An 18,154-nucleotide genomic window follows, 5' to 3' on the forward strand; every position below is an offset into this window, starting at 1 on the left:
GCAGAGCCGGCTGCAACAAACCAAGCGTGCGCTATCGTGCGTGGCTGGACATTGACGCGGAAACATGGTGGGAAACGACACTTGCACCTGGCCAGTGACTAGACAGTGTCGTATCCTTTTCGTCAGGGCCAAACCCCTGACTGATTGTCACCCTACTTAAGCCCGAATCGTTCAACACTTCCCCAGGGTGGGGTGAGACGAGGCTGGCCTCAGGGCAACACACACTCCGTTTGGCTCGTTCGTTAAAGACTTACTAACCTCACAGGTACACCCCCCTTAGCTAGCCGATGATGTCTCCCCTGCCCGCTTTTTTTGAAGGTCTCAGATTCGAACGGGGCGTGCACCGCGTGACAAAATAACGCGAACCTTTTTTCTTTGTGGGATTTGGCACTTCACAACTACGCGCTGCACGCATAACACGATTGTTTGAAATAATATGTTCAATGGCACTCTTAAGCTACAATACAGTTTTTACAAATCATTACTGGTGGTCCACAGTCTTGGGCTCAATGCCGTTGTGGGTAAGAGTTGGCTCATCCCTGTCCAGATCATACATGGCATCTTCTTGAGCATCGTAGTGTCGGAAGATAGCATAAAAGATGCATCCAGTGACGAAAGAAGAGACACCAACGCCAGTGTAGAGCCACAAGAAGTTGGGGTCCTTGGCTTCGGAAACAAGAGCCTCGGCGATGGCAGATCCAAAGGCGTTGGTAAAGAGGTAGATAGACTGCACGAAGGACTTCATGCTGGGAGGAGCCTTGGTGTAGGCATACTCGAGACCAGTAACGGAGATGAAAATCTCAGAAATACCGATGAAGATGTAGGCGGGTGTCTGGATGGCGATGTGCACGTTATTAGGAAGCGTGGTGTCGCCGTCTTTACCGGCAGCACATTCGCCGGGGTGCTCGTAACAAGGTCCAGCAGAGTAGATGATGTGCTGAACGATAGCAGCGTAGGCAAGACAAAGAGCAGCGAGCCAGAAACCAATAGTGATTCGTGCAATGGGTCGAAGCTCAATACCAGCTCGGCGAAGGATGGGATACAAGACCTTCTCGATGAGAGGAGTGAAAACCAGAATGGAGATGGGATCGAAGTTTTGCATCAGATCGTTGGGAACACCGTGACCTTGCATCTGACCAGCCTGGGTGACGAAGTTGGTGGAGAACTGTCCGTAGCAAACCCAGAAGATGGGGTAGAAGATGAAGACCTTGCAGGCGCGGAGAGCACGCTTAAGCTCGTCGACAAAGTGGTCGTTCCAGGGGACAACCTTGGTCTTTCCATTGGCCTCGCGCCACGAGGGCTTGGCGGCATCGGTGTTGCGTGCGGCAATCATCATACCAAGAGCCTTGAAGGCATCAGTGATAACGGAACCCTGGGGAGGGCGGTTGACAAAGGTCTTTCGGCGGAGAACCAGAGTGACGATACCGACGTTGAACATGCAGAAACACATGAGGTAGGCGGTCCAGAAACCCTTGTACTTCTCCATGAAGGGGGTAGCGAGCAGTGAAAGGGCACCGACGTTGATGCACCAATAGAAGATCATGTAGATGCGCTGGTAGGTGATAGCAGGGTCGATGACAACGCGCTCGCCGTTCTTCTCGGTTCGGATAGCCATCCTGCGTCGCTGGTACTGATCGGCAATGAGAGGCGCAATGTTGGATTTGATACCACCGGTTCCGAGACCAATAACGATGATAGCAACGATGTACCCAGCCTTTCCAGCACCATGTTCCATAGCAACAGGTAGTGATGTAGTCCAAAGGATGATGAGACCAACCCAGTAGAAACCGCAGAAGACCAAGATAGTCCTATACTTTCCGAGGTACTGATCGGCGATGATGGCACCGAGAATGGGAGTCACGTAGCAGAACCATTGGAAGAAGAGGTTGAGACCAGTAGCAGCCTGGTGGCCCATTCCAAGACCCTTGGCACCATCTGCGCCTGTCGGGCTGTTGGAGATGTAGTTCTGGAAAAGACCCTGAGCACCATAGTAGGTGAATCGTTCCGTCAACTCAACAACGGCGATGAGGAAGGCTGAAGCAGGGAGGTTCTCTCCTACACGTCGAAGAGTCGCCTTCTCATGGTCATTGGGCTCCTCGCCATCGGGAGTGGTGCCAAACTCAGGATCAGAAGCATAGTGTTGCTTGTCGAGAGACTTCTTCTCATCAATAGAAGGGGCGATATAGCCACCGGCGAGATCAGTCTTCTTCTCGGCGGGCACGCGTTCACCTAACTCCTCGTGGAGCCTGGATTGCATGAGATTAGCAAGGGTGCGAAATAAGCTTGAATAGAGTTTGCGACATACTCGGCGGCCAAATCCTCGTGATTCTGGGCCATGTTGCAGACGACGTCAATGAGACTCGATGAACTGAAAAAGTTTTCACTGTCACGGATGCAACAAGGGACAAGGCGAGGTCGATTGATGATGGAAGGGAGGAGAGGATGGGAGCAAACGAAGAGTAATAAAAATACCAAGATCTGGAGACGTTTAATAAATATTCTGTCATGGAAACACAGTCGACTCCATATTGTACGCCACGAGATGCCACACCTCGACCGAAGCCATGCCCGTTGCTGTAAAACATTCGACCATCAGAGTAAGGAACCTTTGTAACGGCCCGGATATGGTTATGGAGCACCAAGCAACGGGCAACTCAAAGGTGGCCAATGGCTATGACCGTGTGGCGTGCTCCGAGTGCTTCTGCAAAATTTCGAGAAACATAAGCCATGTCTAAAATGCCGAAGATCCGAGTCATCCCCTGTCTCGTACGAGCGACGGTGACACCTCAAGTGGAGGCTCCGGCCGCAAAGAAAAGCACCCCACAGAAACAGCCGAGTCTAGTGGCGCGAGGGAATTGTCCGGATTTGTGATCCATTCAATTCTCTGCCAGAATTAACCGTGACTGTCATTATCGCGATGTCGCTCTCCGGACACGGCGAGTCCGCTTGTATGACTCTTTTATATATTACACGATCACGTTATACTTGTCGATATCGTAAAGCCAAGAGATGATCTTGTGTTGTACCGTGTGATATCGAAGGATCAACAGAACTTCACTTATCATTGAAGATCGGCATAAACTCGTATCAAGCTTACCATAACCGGTAAAGACCAATTTCTTCCAAACACCCACAGGCTAAATGAAAAAAAAAGTTCCGCGGTAACTTCTCTCCCAAGCGCGTGGTAACGTAACAATCGCAGTGCCCGTCCGCGACTAACGTTAAAGGGAGAGGGAGAATCAGAACCCTGAATCCACCCGCCACTGATAATACTGTAGCACGTACGGACGGGCCAATCGACGAGGCAAAGGGCGCGTGAGTCGGGAATGACGGCTGGCTATCTCAGGCACCGTCAGTAATCTTTACCCAACAGGAAGGTCATTACTCAATCATTCAGGCCCTCCCCGCAAATCATCTGTGCAAGGTTTATCTCAGACAAGAAGCTCGTCCAAACAGCGCGCTACAAATTGTCATATGACGTACAACCCTCAAGTAAGAACGTGAGCCCATTCCCTTTAGAGGAAACTCGACGAGTGAAATAGGGTTATCGAGAGCGTCAGTTGATTTGATTATACCGTGATAATGTGCTAGCCAGCTTCTCGATACGGAATGATATGGTCTTTTGTGATATTGGCTACCTATTGGCCTTGGCCTTGTTGTCGCAGGATTGGCTTCAAAAGTTCATCAATCATGATGGGTAAGCGACATGGTGCATCACATCGCATCTTATCTCCGGTCATTCCCATGGCCAAGCCGGCAGCAACCGCCATTTTCCCTTGGCGATTTCTTCCCTTTTTTGTGCCGCGTTTCGCCTCAGCTGATTTTCAATTGCCATCTTGTCTCCCGATGGTGTCGCTATCGCCATCTCAACTTGTAACGTTGTCAAACTCCAGGCGGCGACACCACTATTGCCTAAAATCGAGAGATCGTCGCGACGCCGCTTATCTCCTAACCCCATTCTCCATTCCTGTCAACTGCACCCCATGTTTTCCTCATCTCCATCTCCATTTCTCAACGGAGGGAGGCCTGAGGCTAATGCATGGGGTAGCAGTTCACTGTGTGTCAAGAAAATCAAGGAAGACGGCCGATTGCAACCCCCCATGTCTAGTAAGCTTCAGAGGCTGCATGGAGTCCAATCACGCCCCTCGCCGTATTTCCGTGAACGCGTTGTTTTTTCCTGGGGTTTCACGGGGTTCAGCTGGATGGTGGCGGGCTAGCACAATTTTGGTTGTTGAAGAGAGAGCCTCAACAGGACTTGAAAAAATCGTAAACCCGTATTTTGTTACCGAGGTGCCGAGGTTGGGAAAGAGTTTTAAGAATGAGATTATGTAGGGCGGGATCTAAAAGTCAAAATAGCCGCGTTCGAGGTTGACGAAAATGGTCGTATTCAGGGTAGGTTGGGTTGGTTGCAGATGATACCTTGTGCTGAGTACAGTCAGCAATGGCGATACCTCATTACGAGTTGTTACGAGGCCACTAACTCAATTCAAGAGATAACGGCTCTCTTTTGGTCGTTTTTAGACTGTACTAGATATCTTATAGTAGTCGCATCGCTGTAAATAGCATTTTGGCGTTCGCGACGGTTACTTTGCAGCGTCTGCTCGAAGTTTATTAGGCACGCCACATTCGTGATCCTATCTGATGTCACCCGCAAACTATGAGCGTGATGAGCTTTTCGTATCACGGCAAATTCCTGCAGTATTTGAGAGCGCGATACATTGAAATAACGCCTGAAGATATATTTTTAAAGTTTGACATGTCGGTGTAAGACACCAGTTCAGCTAAGACAAGTCCAACACGTCTTTCAGCACACCTAACGCCCCAAAGAGCTCATTGTCATAATACCGCCTCGCCACCACCTGCAGGTTGACAGGCGCACCCCTAAAATCACCCTCCTCCCACAAATCTCTAACATGTCGACAAGCATCGCTTAGCGGAACATAGCCCGCATCATAAACTTCCCCAGATTCAGCCCTAATTGGCGTGGCAATAACTGCTCCCGGGTAGTCGACAAGGTTGTAGAGCGAGGTGTAGGTCCAGTAGAAGGCCGTGTCGTGCGCACACGCTGGCCCTACGAACGACGGGCCGATAATGACATCCACGTCTTGGTCACTCCAGCTTTTGGCAAAAGCAAGCCGGAATTCGTCTCGCTCTTTGTGAACGGCTGTGAGATCTACGGCGGTGTGCATGCCCAGGGGCTCTGCGTCTCTGCAGATCCATTCTGTAAGAGGGTGAAGAGGTTCTCCGGATGAGATTATGCCGTTTTTGGTGAGATGGCCGCCGTCGGGCCAGTAGAGTCTTCGGACTTGCTTCCATGCTTCTCCTGCGCCGAAGATTTTGAACTCTTTTAATTCGATGAGGTTGGCAAACTTGCTGTCGGACAGAAGGCTTCTGGCCCACGAAATTGCCCTCTTCACTGGCGGTTGAGGCTCGATAAAGCCATCGTTGCTGATGATGCCGACCTTGAGGCGCCGATTGAATCGTGTTTCAAGACCGATCCACGGGATCGGAACGATGTTGGGATCCGAAAGATAGGGCTTCGAAGAAAGGACACATTTCATGAAAAGGTCCATATCTCTCAAGGAGCGACACATAGGTCCCGTCGACAGAGGGATGTTCAGCACGGCTGGAGGCGGAGCGCCTTTGATGTACCCCCTTGTCGGCAAGACATTCGATGTGGTTTTGAAGCCATAGATACCACAAAAGGCAGATGGGCCACGGATACTTCCACCAATATCAGTCCCGATCCCCAAGATCGAGCCTTTCATCGCAAGCAGCGCAGATTCACCTCCTGTCGAACCACCAGCAGACAGATGAATGTTGAAAGGGTTCAGGACTCTTCCCCAGTGGGAATCACTCTCGAGATGCATCAGAGATTGAGGCTGGTTGGTTTTGCAGTAAATGATGGCACCTTGGGCACGCAAGATCGACACGATGTCGGCATCTTGGTCGTCGTCGCTAATGCTGATGAAACAGCCTTGAGAGGAAGAGGTTCCGGCAACTTGGATGTGATCTTTGATGCTGATTGGCAAACCATGCAAGGGGCCTATAGGCCTCCCATGAGCCTCGAAATGTGCATCGAGCTTTTGAGCTTGTTCGATGGCCTCGTCCATGAACCATTGTGTCAGGCAGCATGTGAGCTGATGCGCAATGATTGACCGCTTGCAGAATGCCCGTGCAACGGCTATAGCAGTGTGCTTTCGACGTGCAATTGCCTCAATAAGGCCGACTGCATCATAAGTCTCAGTGATAATGATATCTTCCGGCGATAAAATGCCACAGGTCGATGGGATCGAGGTGACATCTGTTGGAGGGTTCAGTATAACCTCCAACGGCAGCCGCAGCTCATCCGGGACCTTTTCTGCAAATACTTCAAGCAAAGCAGCCCTCTTCTCTTCGAACTCGGGAGTGCCGAGAGGTACGGGCTTTACCTGTACAACAGGAAGCCCTGGAAGCATCTCTGGGGCCAAGGGTCTAGATTCGAGGGACTGCAAACTGTGGATGGTAACACTTGAGGAGTCTTTGGAAGACCCTGATGGGGGGACTGAAGAAGAAGAGGCAAAAGTCATGGTAGAAGGATGTGTTTGTGTGATAGCAAATTTGCCAGGAAAGCATGGCGAGAAGGGCAATGAGGAGGTGGTGCAGTTGTGATGATCCAGCTGATATATGTCAAGTCTTGGCCCATGAGTTCTCGAATCTCGGGCTCCTGGTCTTTGATCGATGCCCTATTCTTCAGCTGTTTGCACTGCTGATTGCCCAGCAAATGTAAAGCTCGGACCATGGGTCAAAACAAACTCCAGTCGGCAGCTGTCTTGCAAGCTTGTCGTTGGCTCAGGATACCATTCACTTCTGACCACCCAGACAACCCAATCCGACACAAACATCCTCAAAATTTCCATTGTTGAGATCCAACTGTATCAAACCGATCAACCTTGGCTTCCAGAAGCTTCAGGTGACCAGTTGGAATAATCTGCGAGACGTCCACCAACATGTCCCAAGGACCCTTCGCGTCGTAGAACAATCCTTAGCGGCGTTTCCATTGTTCTTCTAGCTTCGACCACCAACAGCAACAGCAACCATGTCCGACCTAATATACCTACCAGGCAGTGAACGCCGTATCGCACCGCTGCTATTGCTGATCCCCCCGTCTTCTTCTGGTGACACAGATGCGGGGATTGAGCATATAAGACGTCGCGTAGAGCCTCCCCGTCCATTGGTACCCGAATTGAACAAGGTTTACGACCCTCCCCTCAGGCCACCTTCTTTTTGTTCACTTCGATTGCCTTCGCCCGAACCGACACAGCACAGGATGGTGACCTCGGTAGTGGAACCTCCAATTCCTGGGACTATCTATCTTGTTGACCTCAATCGCAACCTGCGTGTTCGTCATGCAGGTGGTGGTGACGGCGACATCGTCCTTGATCCTGTGCCAAGTGACGACCCAGAGGATCCTCTCAATTGGACTCCCCGTCGCAAAGTTCTTGCGTTGACCTGTCAGAACCTGTGAGTCCCTCTTCTCTCCATGCGTGTCTCCTTTGTTGACTTGTTAAGGTATACCTGGTTCACAGGCATGTCTGTTGCCACTGTTTACTCAGTCCTTGTCCCCCTCGCGCAGCAGTCCAAGGTCTCAATCAAGACGCTCAATGAAGGAACGGGATATATGTACCTTCTTTTGGGTTGGGGTTTGTTGTTTTGGCAACCCTTCTCGCTGCGATATGGCAAGCGTTTGACCTACCTCTTGTCTGTCCTTGGAGCCATTGTAAGTCAATCTCTATGCATTCACCACGACCGTTTGCTAACAGCTGTTATCAGGGCACAAGTGTTTGGAGGTAATACTTCTCAGTGATGAGATACTGGTGTATGACGTTACTAACTGGTCGCAGCGCATACGTCTCAAGCAACGGAGAATGGATCGCCAAATGCATCATCCAGGGCTTTTTCATCGCACCAATTGAAGCCCTGCCTGAGATCTCGATTGCTGACATCGTAAGTATTGCCTCAGGGTATTATTGCAAGCGCGTGACTGACTCTGCCCAGTACTTCACTCATCAACGTGGAACCTACATGGGTATCTACGCTCTCGCTCTTGCCGGCAGCAACTACTTCGCGCCGGTCATCTGCGGCTTTATCGCCGAGTATCAAGGCTGGCAATGGGTGTTCTACTGGCCCGCTATCTTCCTCTCATTCGTCTTCGTGTTTCTCTTTTTCTTCATGGAAGAAACCAATTACAATCGTGCCGCCCGACGCGCTGACCATCTGCCAATCAGTCCATCCCGACTGAGCGACGAGAACAGCGGCAAGGCTGAAGAAAAAGCTGCTGATGCTGGGAGATCTGAGGTCAGAGAGGCTGATGAGGCGAACGTTCAATATGCCAAGCCGAGAACGTTCTTGCAGAAGTTGTCACTTTGGCAACCTACACCAAGCCAGAGTATGGCTCGTCACGCTGGACGCTCGCTTCAGTACCTCGGTTGGCCTGTCATCTTTTTCGCGGGCTTCTCGTACGGGTCGTATCTTATCTGGTTCAACGTCCTTAATGCGACAGCATCCATCATTCTGTCAGGCCCTGGGTATGGCTTCAAGCCGTCAATGGTTGGACTGAGCTACCTCTCATGCTGTCTCGGTACCATCATCGCTGCCATTCTCGCAGGACGATTGAGCGATTGGCTTACTATAAAAATTGCACGTCGCAACAATGGTATCATGGAAGCTGAGCATCGTTTGTGGCCGCTGGCGATTTGTGTCATCGGCGTTCCGGCATCCTTGATCCTCTGGGGCGTTGGCGCGCAGCACGGCGTTCACTGGTTCGGCCTCATTTTCGCCATGTGCACCTTGTCAGTGACGAGTGTCATGGGGCTCATCATCAGTATAAATTATTTGATTGATAGCTACTATGAACTCAGCGGTGATGCGATGGTTACGATTATTTTGGTTCGCAACACGATGTCTTTTGCCATTAGTTATGGGTAAGTTTCCATTCGATGATGAGATCTGCAGCCACTAACAGCCAACAGCATCACGCCTTGGATCATCAACATGGGCTATCAGAATTGTTTCATCTCAGCTGCGTTTAGCGCTTTGACTGCTTGTTCTGCTTGCTTCGTCATGATCAAGTTTGGTAAATTGCTCCGACAGCGAAGCGCCGCCCGTTATAAAGAATTGGTCGATGACGACAAGAGGGTCGCAGGAATTGCTACGTGATGAAGGGTTTGGCAACGCGCACGATTGAACAGCGAGAATTGGCCGTATATACGATTAGTCAATTATGTGTAATTAGTATTGTAGTGAATAATGATTCGTATAATCTAGTTCCCAATGTCCACGTCCCATGCCCGCTAAGCAATCTTGATGTCAATTAAATGGATGCGTCCATTTACAACATGGCGGCAGCGGCCAGGATAGCAGCAGCAAGAGCACCAACGCTGGCCTTGGTCCTAGCACCGATATTACCGGAGTCGCCAGTTTCGCTCGCTGAAGCACCCGTCGCCGTGGAAGTCTTGTCACCGCTGCCGCCCTTTCCACCGCTCCCACTTCCACTTCCGCTACCGCTTCCACCACTGCCCGAGCCTCCAGAGCCAGCGCTCGACTTGACGCCACTCTCGTTTCCAACACGAACGTTATTCACAGTCAGAGGCGATGGCTTGTCGCCACACTTCTGCGTGACCTGCACCTCGGGCTTATCCGAAGACTGGATGCCGCTGCTGGTAACGTCCTGGAACTGGCCATTGTTGGTGTACAGCGGTTCCTCATAGACGCTCTGCCCGTCAGCCTGGATCTGCAGTGTACAATCGGTCTTGTCGGCTCGTCGCCGGAGTTTTGCGCTGCTTGGCTCGCCGACGAGGATCGATGCGACAATGTAGATGAGCTCGTCCGTGTTCAATTCATCGTCGCTGTCGACGGCGACGCTGAAGGTTGCTTGGCCGTTGGCGGGGGCGCTCAATTTACTGGGGCGAAAGTTAGTGGAGTTAGGCGACAGGGAAGCTTTGGGGACTTACATGGCGTCCTTGCCATCAACCTTGACGAGTTGAGCGTTTTCGCCAATTGTAGCGTTCTTGAGATCGACTTCGACTACGGTGCCTGTGCTTGTAGGGGCAGAGCTGGATGTAGCTGTCGCAGTGGCTGTGTCGGTCGAGTCATCGTCGTCGGTCTCGGACGCTGTAGCTGTCGCATCGGCATCTGTGGCAGTAGCTTCAATCACTGTTAGCTTGCGTGACTGCAAAGATCATCGGCTTTCGTCTCACCATCCGCTGTCGCTGTACCTTCCGCTGTGGAGGCGTCCTCGTCGTCATCGCTCGCCGTCGCGGTGGGTTGTTCGTCGCCCGAAGCTTGGGAAGCTTCATTTGATGGCTCAACAGCAGTTGGCTCAGGGCCATTTGTGGCAGATGGAACGCTATCCGCATCTGTCGGTTGTGCGTCTCCGTCATCGCCAGCATCTGAGGGTTGGTCTTGAGCAGGATTTGAGGGCTCAGCAGCAGGCGCTGATGGTTCTGGTTGAGCGATGGCCGAAGGCTCTGCGTCTTGATCAGGAATGACTGTTTGAGCCAGGCCGTTTACTGCCAAAAGGCCAAGGATGAGACTGCCAGCGAAACGCATGTCGACGGTTATTGGCGGATGTAACCTTAACGTCCGTGTCGTGTTCAAGATATCTTCAACCTCAACTTCTTGCAAAGGGTCAAGGAGTATCGTGAGAGATCTGCAGAAAATGAAGATTCCAGCTTGAGCTGAAAGAAGCTTGTTTATTATACCTGAGCTAAGCTCCCTCCCTTGATTTCTGAATCTTGCTGCTGGTTCAGGTGGTGGCACTGTCGGTGGCTTTGCTGGTCCAGACCATCGGAGCCCTGCCGCTGGGCTGTTAGGCCAGCCACTCAGGCGCCAGCTTTACCATCTGGGGGCTGTGTTTAGCGCTAGAAACAACTGTCGTGTACAGAAATAGCTTCACCTTCGTCAGTGCACCACGGGAGACCCGAGGTGTCTCCAGCTCTATACGAGAGCTGTCTGCAATAAAGCCAGTTATCATCCCACTTAAAAATCACGATGAACTCTGGAGATTTTATGATCATTTGTGCTTGCAGGTTAAGCTTAAATGTTCCAATATCGACTACCGAAATTATGCCTTGCTTCATGTTGAGAATAGCTTCAATAGTTCACGCCACAAGAGGCCGCCGCGAGACCAGCTGAAGAGCTAAGCATTTTAGTTAGTCATGGCACATTCCGTTCTTATTTCAGCCCTAGCACCCAACTTAGCAGCCAATGTATGTCACTGATCGAAAATTGACGATTGCGGCTGAGCAGTCATGCCTTTTCGTTGCCCAGCCAAGATTGTTATCCCATCCAATTGGAGTTCGGAAGCGGGATAAGCCATGTATGTTTCGGTATCTTCCGACAAAATGGCAATTATATTTTCCGATGACAAGCAGTACTTTGACTCTGGTTACTCCCGTGAAGACCGCCCCCAAGGACCTGTGTTGGATTGAAGGCTTTGGATGCATCTTCAGACGATGTCTCTTTCAACCCTAGATCGTGGTCCGACATGATCTGGGGCGGGCAACGCGGCCTCGTCTTCGCCTCCTCCAGCCTTCTCCTTGTCCTATCCCTCTTCGATTCAATCAACTTCCTCTGTTCTTCCGTCTGAATGAGGGGCGGAGGCAACAAACCCTTGTCGGGATGATACCATTGCTCCTTGGGTGTGTTTCTGCCATCGACACCACGAAAATCGATCTCATTCTCAGGGCGGAAAGGCAGACGGTCAAGAAGCGCCTTGATCAAATGAGGCGATAAAGGGACAGCATCGTGAACATCGCGGTCGGGGCCCAGCGAGCGCAGAATGCCATCTTTGCCGAGGGAGAAGACCCCGTTGTAGGAGGGATGGTGCTCCAATCTTCCCCAAATATCGCTGAGCTCAGCTTGGTGTTTACTGATGGCTACCCATTGAGCTCTGCGACTAGTATCGGAGTCCTGGGCTTGTACTTGGGCATCGCACTGGGTCGAAGGCATGTTGAGAATGCAGAGTTTTCTGAGGCTAGGGATCTACTGAAAGAAGTTTAAGAAATCAACTGTAAACAAACAGTTGGTTTAAATATTGAAATCTGGTTTGCTGGGTCAGATTCTGTACACGATGGATGTCGAATCATGTACCACTTTTCAACTTACTTCTCCAAAGGTCACTTCAAGGACTTTGGTGCCATCCTCAATTGCAGGGTTAGTGCCATTCTCTGGGGTCAGATGCATGGGTATGAACAGGGGTTCTCGGTCAGCGAACGAATCAGATCGATGCCAGGCCAAGTCAGCATGAAGATGTCGTCCGTCGTCTCGGATTTCAGAGTGAACGCAGTTACCGTTCTTCAAGTTCGCATTAGCTACATATGACTGATGGACAACTCTTGAGGCTCTCGATGGTCGTTACGAAGCTACTTTAGAATTAAAAGTAAACGAAGGAAGTCATAGCAATGGCTGATTCTCAGTTCACAAGCAAAACCTTGGGTAAGGAAGTCAATAGTCTGACTTGCATGGCACCTCTGGAAAGTCCGAATGGATTAAAAGCGAAAAGAAAGTGCAGAGTTCTATGGACGAGGCCATATACCTAAACAGAGAAGGAATATCGGCAAAGACTCATGGCATGCACCAGATACGATAGTTTCAACAGAGTCACGCAACAAGTGCATTAAAAAATGACAATGTATTTTATAGGTAACGGCTGACTTGAACAGTATGGTTCATAGCTTGGAAGGTTATCGCTGATCCTCTCGGAAAAGTGTGAGCCGTTCTATGTGCATACCGGAGCACTATTAGGTTTGGTAACACTGTTGCTTGGGTTCGTCTGGCTGCAACCATTCGCAAAACCTAAAGCAGTATCATCGACAGCGGCATTGTAAGCAGCTCCGCAGTTGGGGTCACTATCGAGGTTAACATCAACTCTCTACCCTTGTAAAAAGAAAACTTACCTGGCACCTCCGGAAGCGGAGTTGAAGTACGAGCAGATATCGTGGGAGAAGCAATCCTGTGTATAGACGTTGCCAATAGCAGTGCCGCTGCATCCGGCTCCACATCTTCCGTTACAAGAGTAACTGTTCGAATCAGCATTATGTTTTTACAGAAGAGGGTAGCTGCAAAACTCACTCTCCTGACCCGGAAGGATTGGCACCATAGTTGCTACCAACAACGCCCGTAAAAGTACATTTCTTCCCAGCACTATTGGTCCACGAGGCAGTGGCTGTTTGGCCAACTTTGAGACATGTAATGGCTCGCTTCTCCAAAGTTGGCGAGGCGATGGACAAGCTGGCAAGAAGCAGGACGACAAGAGAACCGAGCATGATGGGCAGATGATTAAGGATAAGATACTGTACAGAAGACTTGATTTACTGATGACTATCTTAATAATAATTATTTTATACAAAATTATAGTCACATCGCTCATTTTGGTAGTATATTCTGTCATCGGAGGTGTATCTTGTTCTGGAAAGAGCGGAGATAATTTCGGAGAATCGCCTCCTGGCCATTGGTTCGAAATGCGAACATGACTACGATCGTCCTAACAAGAGCTCAGCTTAAGCTTTTACAGATCTGCTTCAAGTACTCAAGGCCGTATATAGAACAATAGTAGCTATGCGTCCCGGAGAAAAGTTCGGCGTCGCTACGGGTCTCACGAGTGTAACCCCAACCCCTCGGTATTTCGGATAGAGCTTGTCCGTGACCACAAAGGGACAACCACAGAGTACTCCAACACAGTCTTCCCTCGTTACTTGGCCGCTGGAGGTGCGGCGTTTGGGTACGGAGGTGTCTCCTTTCATATACGAAGCCATTCGCTGGATATCTTGCCATGTCCTAAGACATGTCTGGGACACGACATCAATTCGAGATCTGGACTCCGGGTAAATCAAGTAACAACTACGGAGTAAACACCTCATGTATGACGTCTATGATTCTGAGATACCAAGATTGTGAGACACGGCATCACGAATAAGCACTCATTCGGACCCTGGCTATTGCCACAATAGACATTCAAGATCTCAAGCGTGTAGATCATTGTTTGAGACAGACCTGAAGCTACATGCCCTCATGGAGCAAGAGAACTTCAGATCTTTGGGAAAATACATCGGGGCTAGTTCCCACTGAATCCACATTGGATTTACTTAAGTCTCCTAATCTAGTTCTCTTCTGTTCTCTAGATTTCTTGATAGACCCATCACGGGAAGAATCATCTTTCTTCCTCCGGGAAGACCCGCATCCGTGCCGTGCCGGTTCGCGTTCGTCCAATACGTGGTCTTCCGGGGAGCCGGAGTGTTTTTGATTTCGAAGCTGAACTGAGATCTGTCTTGAAAATTGGTCGATCAATCAGCCTTCGGCAGATCATGGCTATCCACGGCAATGAGCTTGTTGAGCTGTGACCTTCCACAGGGAAGTCTTGTGTTGGCGAAGCTAGGGACATGTCTAAGATGGGGAAGAGATCTTAAGACATGAATTAGGTCTTAGATTGGCATTGTTGCGGCTGGAGAGCTTGCTATCAGACCAACAACAAACCTTCCTGGAAACGGAAAACATGGCTATAGACTCAGCACGACACGTTAAGTCATTCAACAGTGTTGTTATTTAACCCCACAAGTTGACCTTGCAATACGCGAACTGACGCGTACGTTCAAGCTTTCGGAATCTTCACGGGTTCTGGTGATGGAATGGTGGGAGGTTGACACCGAACCAACACCCCCTCTCGGTTTCATCTGAGTCAACAGTCTTACATCCCCTCACGCGATTCATGCGTTGCTTGTGGTTTCATTTTCACCGACAGCAATTTTACCCGTGGATCTTGACGCTTCAATGCATGCCATCCAAGACATTCTTTCATGGCATGTAGATCCTCCGACAACGATCGGATGTTGAGATACACTTGGAGAGGCTGGTTGGAACAACACAGAGAAGTCAGCATGTGACGAAGTTTTAAAGTAGTATAAATATCGCATCATATTCCCAGTTACTCCGATAGAATCACCTTCACGCAAACCATCTTTCATTCTACTCAATTACTACAACTCAACTACTATCCAACATGTCTATTCCCGGAAAATTCATGATCATTGTCGGCGGAAAGCCCGTCGCCAATCCTCGAGACAACGGCGAGCCCATGATACAAGCCCAGCCTGGCGACCCTGCTGCCATCTTTGAGTTTCGAGACGGTCGTTTATTCTCTGGCGAATGGGCTCTGGGCCGTCTCAACTATGAGGATCGATCCATGATGCCCAAGCGCGTCTTATGGCGCAAGAGAGAGGAGGTCAATGACCTTCAACCCGTTCAATTCCAGGAGGACGGTGGCCCCCCTGAGCTCAAGTTCTCAGGTATGCTTCATCATACGGTGACCTCAGCGGTTTCGAGATTGACAACAAGTGATAGGTTCTGGTCTGGCATTTTTCGACAACAAGCTTTATTCACCCATCATTGAAGGTATTTTTTTTCTACTGTCTTCATGATGCACGAGTACTAACACGTTTTTTGCAGGAGAGAACCAGCCTACGCAGATTCGCCCTGTGCCCTTCTAAGTAGTGTTGATTGACAGACTGCTGAAGCAGGCTTTATTGGAGACTCGTTTTCGAGAAAAATGTCTTTGAAATTCATAGACTCAGCACTAACTCACTTGAGTCTACGTTCCATAAATGTGTCACTTCTTTTACTCTCGTTATACCAACTATGAAAAACTTGAAAGCAAATTCTTGATCCCTCCTAAGGCTCTTCTCATCTCTACCTTACGATCTTTACACTCTAGACCATAGCGAGACCGTATACATGTTCACAGGCGTGTATAACAGCTCCGGCACTTCTATCAATGGGAAAGCATGTCAATCACGATGCAGGTTGTGAATGTTACATACGACCATACCTATAGGAAAATACGGGATCCCGTCCGCTCTCCCATCGTCAAGCCTATAAGGGGCGGATTAGTAGTTGGGTCGGTGACGACCAGCGAATCCCCGCTGTTGTATGTATTTTTTTGAAGTTTTTATCGTGATGGTGGATATGCTTTTGCTCCATTCGTGATGGCGCAAATGTATTGCATGCCAGTTTCGCGTTGACATCTTGGGCTAGCACGACAAAGGGTCAGTAACCGCTAACCTCAAATGGGATAGACTGTTGCAGTCAGTAGGTAACAGAAAACGCGGTCCCGTAATTGATCGCAACTTCATCGAGCATGGTTGAGAGAGAACAAGAAAAGGCCGAGACAATCACCACCAAGAAAAGAAAATCAGATGAACCCCCCAAACAGCCTGCATCCAAGAAAACGAAGGGATCAACGACGGTCAAGTTAGAGAACTCACAAGTTGCAATGCCGCCTCCAAAGCCCTTGGGAAACTCGAAAGGAAAGTACGCCATCGAAACATTTTACCCCTGCTGCGATGACGAGTCTCAACAAAACCACGACGAATTCTGCAGCATAGTCCTCTCCCCAGGAGACGGTGGGACGCTGCGTGGTTATCTCGGTTTGGGCCGAACGAACTACACAGCACTCTTCATCTTCGATAAATGCCCAACAGACGCTTCGACTCGCAAGGTGCCATTCAGATGGCGCGGCAAGAGAACACTCTTTTGATAAGTTAAAGCTAGACCTCGTGGCCCAGAAAGGTCGGGGTATCGGCGAAAGGGGCAAGCATAATGTAGCAGCGTTTTGGGACGATTGGCATGAGTTGGACGAGGAAAGTCTGGACTTGTTTGATATTGACAGATTGATACCTGATTGGTAATATTCGGAGTCATCTCCCTGTTGAAGCAGCTTGGCTTATTGGCTAGTCGTTGCTGTTTCTTTTAGCCGGTCTTACATCTTTGATCGATAAAGAATGCAGATTGCGAAAAGTTAAGGGGAATTTTTCCAATTGGATTTATCGACACGACCAATGGTTGTAATCTCCTGTTCTGGATATTGAGTGGTGTTTTCGATCCAGAAGTTTCAGACCACGAACAGTGTTTTGAACCAGTGGCTCGGTCGAGACTGCGGAGTCAGCTTGCCAGCCACTTGCGGGATATATACATATAGCCTAAAGTTGTTTGCCTATAATTGAACGCAATCGTCTTACTTCACCCTCGTCGGTCTTTGTCAACTATCTTCAAATCTGGTTCGCCTATCATGACTGGTTTGAAATATGATCCTGAATACCTCAAAGCTCTCGGGCCCGTTACCAAGGGACCCAAGCCCGAGCCATCCAGATCTGTGTTTGAGATCAGAAAGAGTACTGAAGATGTCATCCGGCGAGTCGTCACGAATTCTCCGTACCCCGATGGCGTGAAGGAGACCGTATTCAAAGTCAAAAGTTATGATGGTGCCGAGATTAAAGTCACCCGCTTCGCCTCAGAGGAGACGTTGGCCTCGGACAAGCCTACGCCAGCTGTGATGTACTTCCACGGCGGTGGTTATGTCTCTTGTTACGTGGGGCTGTTTGCGCCTCAAATCGCCCGTTTCGCGAATGATTCAAAGCTTCCATACTTCGCGGTGTCTTACCGGCTGGCGCCGGAACATCCTGCTCCCTCTAGTGTCGAAGACGGGTATGCGGCTCTTCAATTTGTGTCGAAGTCTGCGGTAGAGCTCAACGTCGATCCTAAGAAGATCGCTCTGCACGGCGACAGCGCTGGTGGAGGACTCGCCGCGGGTCTTGCTTTGATGGCGAGAGATCGGCAGCTTGATCCTCCGATTGCGAAGCAGCTTCTCGTCTACCCGATGTTAGACGACAGAGATCATGTTGAGAAAGACGATCCAATCCTTGACCTCATGGTCTGGAAGCCTGACGGCGCCAAACTTGTATGGAATGCGTACGCCTCTGAGGTTCGACAGAAGGATGATACGCAAGGTTTATCTTACGCGATACCAGCTCGGGCTGAAACGCTGCGAGGCTTGCCTTCCACTTATATCGATGTGGGAAGTCTCGATTTGTTTAGGGATGAGAATCTGGAGTATGCAAAGAGATTGGCTAACGAGCATGTTGAAGTCGAGTTTCATCTTTGGCCGGGGCTGCCTCATGGATTTGATGGAATGAGAGATATCAGCTGGTTTGCGAGGTGCCGGGAAAGCCGAATAAGTGCACTGAAAAGGATGTGATGGTCAGTTGATGGAACGAACATGTTCAGAGCATAAATCCCTCACCCAGGCTTAGTGGTAGGCCGGTAGTACTCTTGGGATCTCAAT

The 18,154-nt window shown here is 49.8% G+C and overlaps 8 protein-coding genes and 1 non-coding gene; 5 read left to right on the forward strand and 4 right to left on the reverse strand.

The window, feature by feature from the left end:
- Positions 1-481: 481 nt before the first annotated feature.
- Positions 482-2,337, reverse strand: FFUJ_10768 (probable PTR2-Di-and tripeptide permease; the record flags this gene model as incomplete). XM_023569589.1 has 2 exons in its annotated part: positions 482-2,246; positions 2,306-2,337. The coding sequence occupies 2 exons, from the start codon at positions 2,335-2,337 to the stop codon at positions 482-484; spliced, it is 1,797 nt and encodes a 598-aa protein (XP_023436783.1).
- A 2,444-nt stretch (positions 2,338-4,781) lies between these two features.
- Positions 4,782-6,569, reverse strand: FFUJ_10769 (related to general amidase; the record flags this gene model as incomplete). The annotated part of the gene is made up of 1 exon (XM_023569590.1): positions 4,782-6,569. The coding sequence occupies one exon, from the start codon at positions 6,567-6,569 to the stop codon at positions 4,782-4,784; it is 1,788 nt and encodes a 595-aa protein (XP_023436784.1).
- A 740-nt stretch (positions 6,570-7,309) lies between these two features.
- Positions 7,310-9,198, forward strand: FFUJ_10770 (related to transporter protein HOL1; the record flags this gene model as incomplete). XM_023569591.1 has 6 exons in its annotated part: positions 7,310-7,503; positions 7,552-7,759; positions 7,803-7,858; positions 7,884-7,986; positions 8,038-8,963; positions 9,012-9,198. The coding sequence occupies 6 exons, from the start codon at positions 7,310-7,312 to the stop codon at positions 9,196-9,198; spliced, it is 1,674 nt and encodes a 557-aa protein (XP_023436785.1).
- A 172-nt stretch (positions 9,199-9,370) lies between these two features.
- Positions 9,371-10,590, reverse strand: FFUJ_10771 (uncharacterized protein; the record flags this gene model as incomplete). XM_023569592.1 has 3 exons in its annotated part: positions 9,371-9,941; positions 9,993-10,185; positions 10,239-10,590. 3 exons carry the CDS (start codon positions 10,588-10,590, stop codon positions 9,371-9,373), a joined length of 1,116 nt encoding a protein of 371 aa, XP_023436786.1.
- Positions 10,591-11,391: 801 nt separating this feature from the next.
- On the reverse strand, positions 11,392-13,307 carry FFUJ_10772 (uncharacterized protein; the record flags this gene model as incomplete). XM_023569593.1 has 5 exons in its annotated part: positions 11,392-12,024; positions 12,148-12,336; positions 12,773-12,890; positions 12,939-13,061; positions 13,114-13,307. 5 exons carry the CDS (start codon positions 13,305-13,307, stop codon positions 11,392-11,394), a joined length of 1,257 nt encoding a protein of 418 aa, XP_023436787.1.
- Positions 13,308-15,037: 1,730 nt separating this feature from the next.
- On the forward strand, positions 15,038-15,427 carry FFUJ_10773 (uncharacterized protein; the record flags this gene model as incomplete). Its single annotated transcript, XM_023569594.1, has 1 exon — positions 15,038-15,427. The coding sequence occupies one exon, from the start codon at positions 15,038-15,040 to the stop codon at positions 15,425-15,427; it is 390 nt and encodes a 129-aa protein (XP_023436788.1).
- A 425-nt stretch (positions 15,428-15,852) lies between these two features.
- Positions 15,853-15,968, forward strand: FFUJ_scaffold12.rrna7. The gene has a single exon (XR_002792855.1). It is a non-coding gene; the product is annotated as a ribosomal RNA (ribosomal RNA).
- Positions 15,969-16,171: 203 nt separating this feature from the next.
- FFUJ_10774 (uncharacterized protein) lies at positions 16,172-16,570 on the forward strand (the record flags this gene model as incomplete). The annotated part of the gene is made up of 1 exon (XM_023569595.1): positions 16,172-16,570. One exon carries the CDS (start codon positions 16,172-16,174, stop codon positions 16,568-16,570), a length of 399 nt encoding a protein of 132 aa, XP_023436789.1.
- A 531-nt stretch (positions 16,571-17,101) lies between these two features.
- On the forward strand, positions 17,102-18,067 carry FFUJ_10775 (related to lipase/esterase; the record flags this gene model as incomplete). The annotated part of the gene is made up of 1 exon (XM_023569597.1): positions 17,102-18,067. The coding sequence occupies one exon, from the start codon at positions 17,102-17,104 to the stop codon at positions 18,065-18,067; it is 966 nt and encodes a 321-aa protein (XP_023436790.1).
- Positions 18,068-18,154: the final 87 nt, after the last annotated feature.

This window comes from Fusarium fujikuroi, chromosome FFUJ_chr10 (assembly GCF_900079805.1).
Source record: "Fusarium fujikuroi IMI 58289 draft genome, chromosome FFUJ_chr10".
Taxonomy (NCBI): Eukaryota; Fungi; Ascomycota; class Sordariomycetes; order Hypocreales; family Nectriaceae; genus Fusarium; species Fusarium fujikuroi.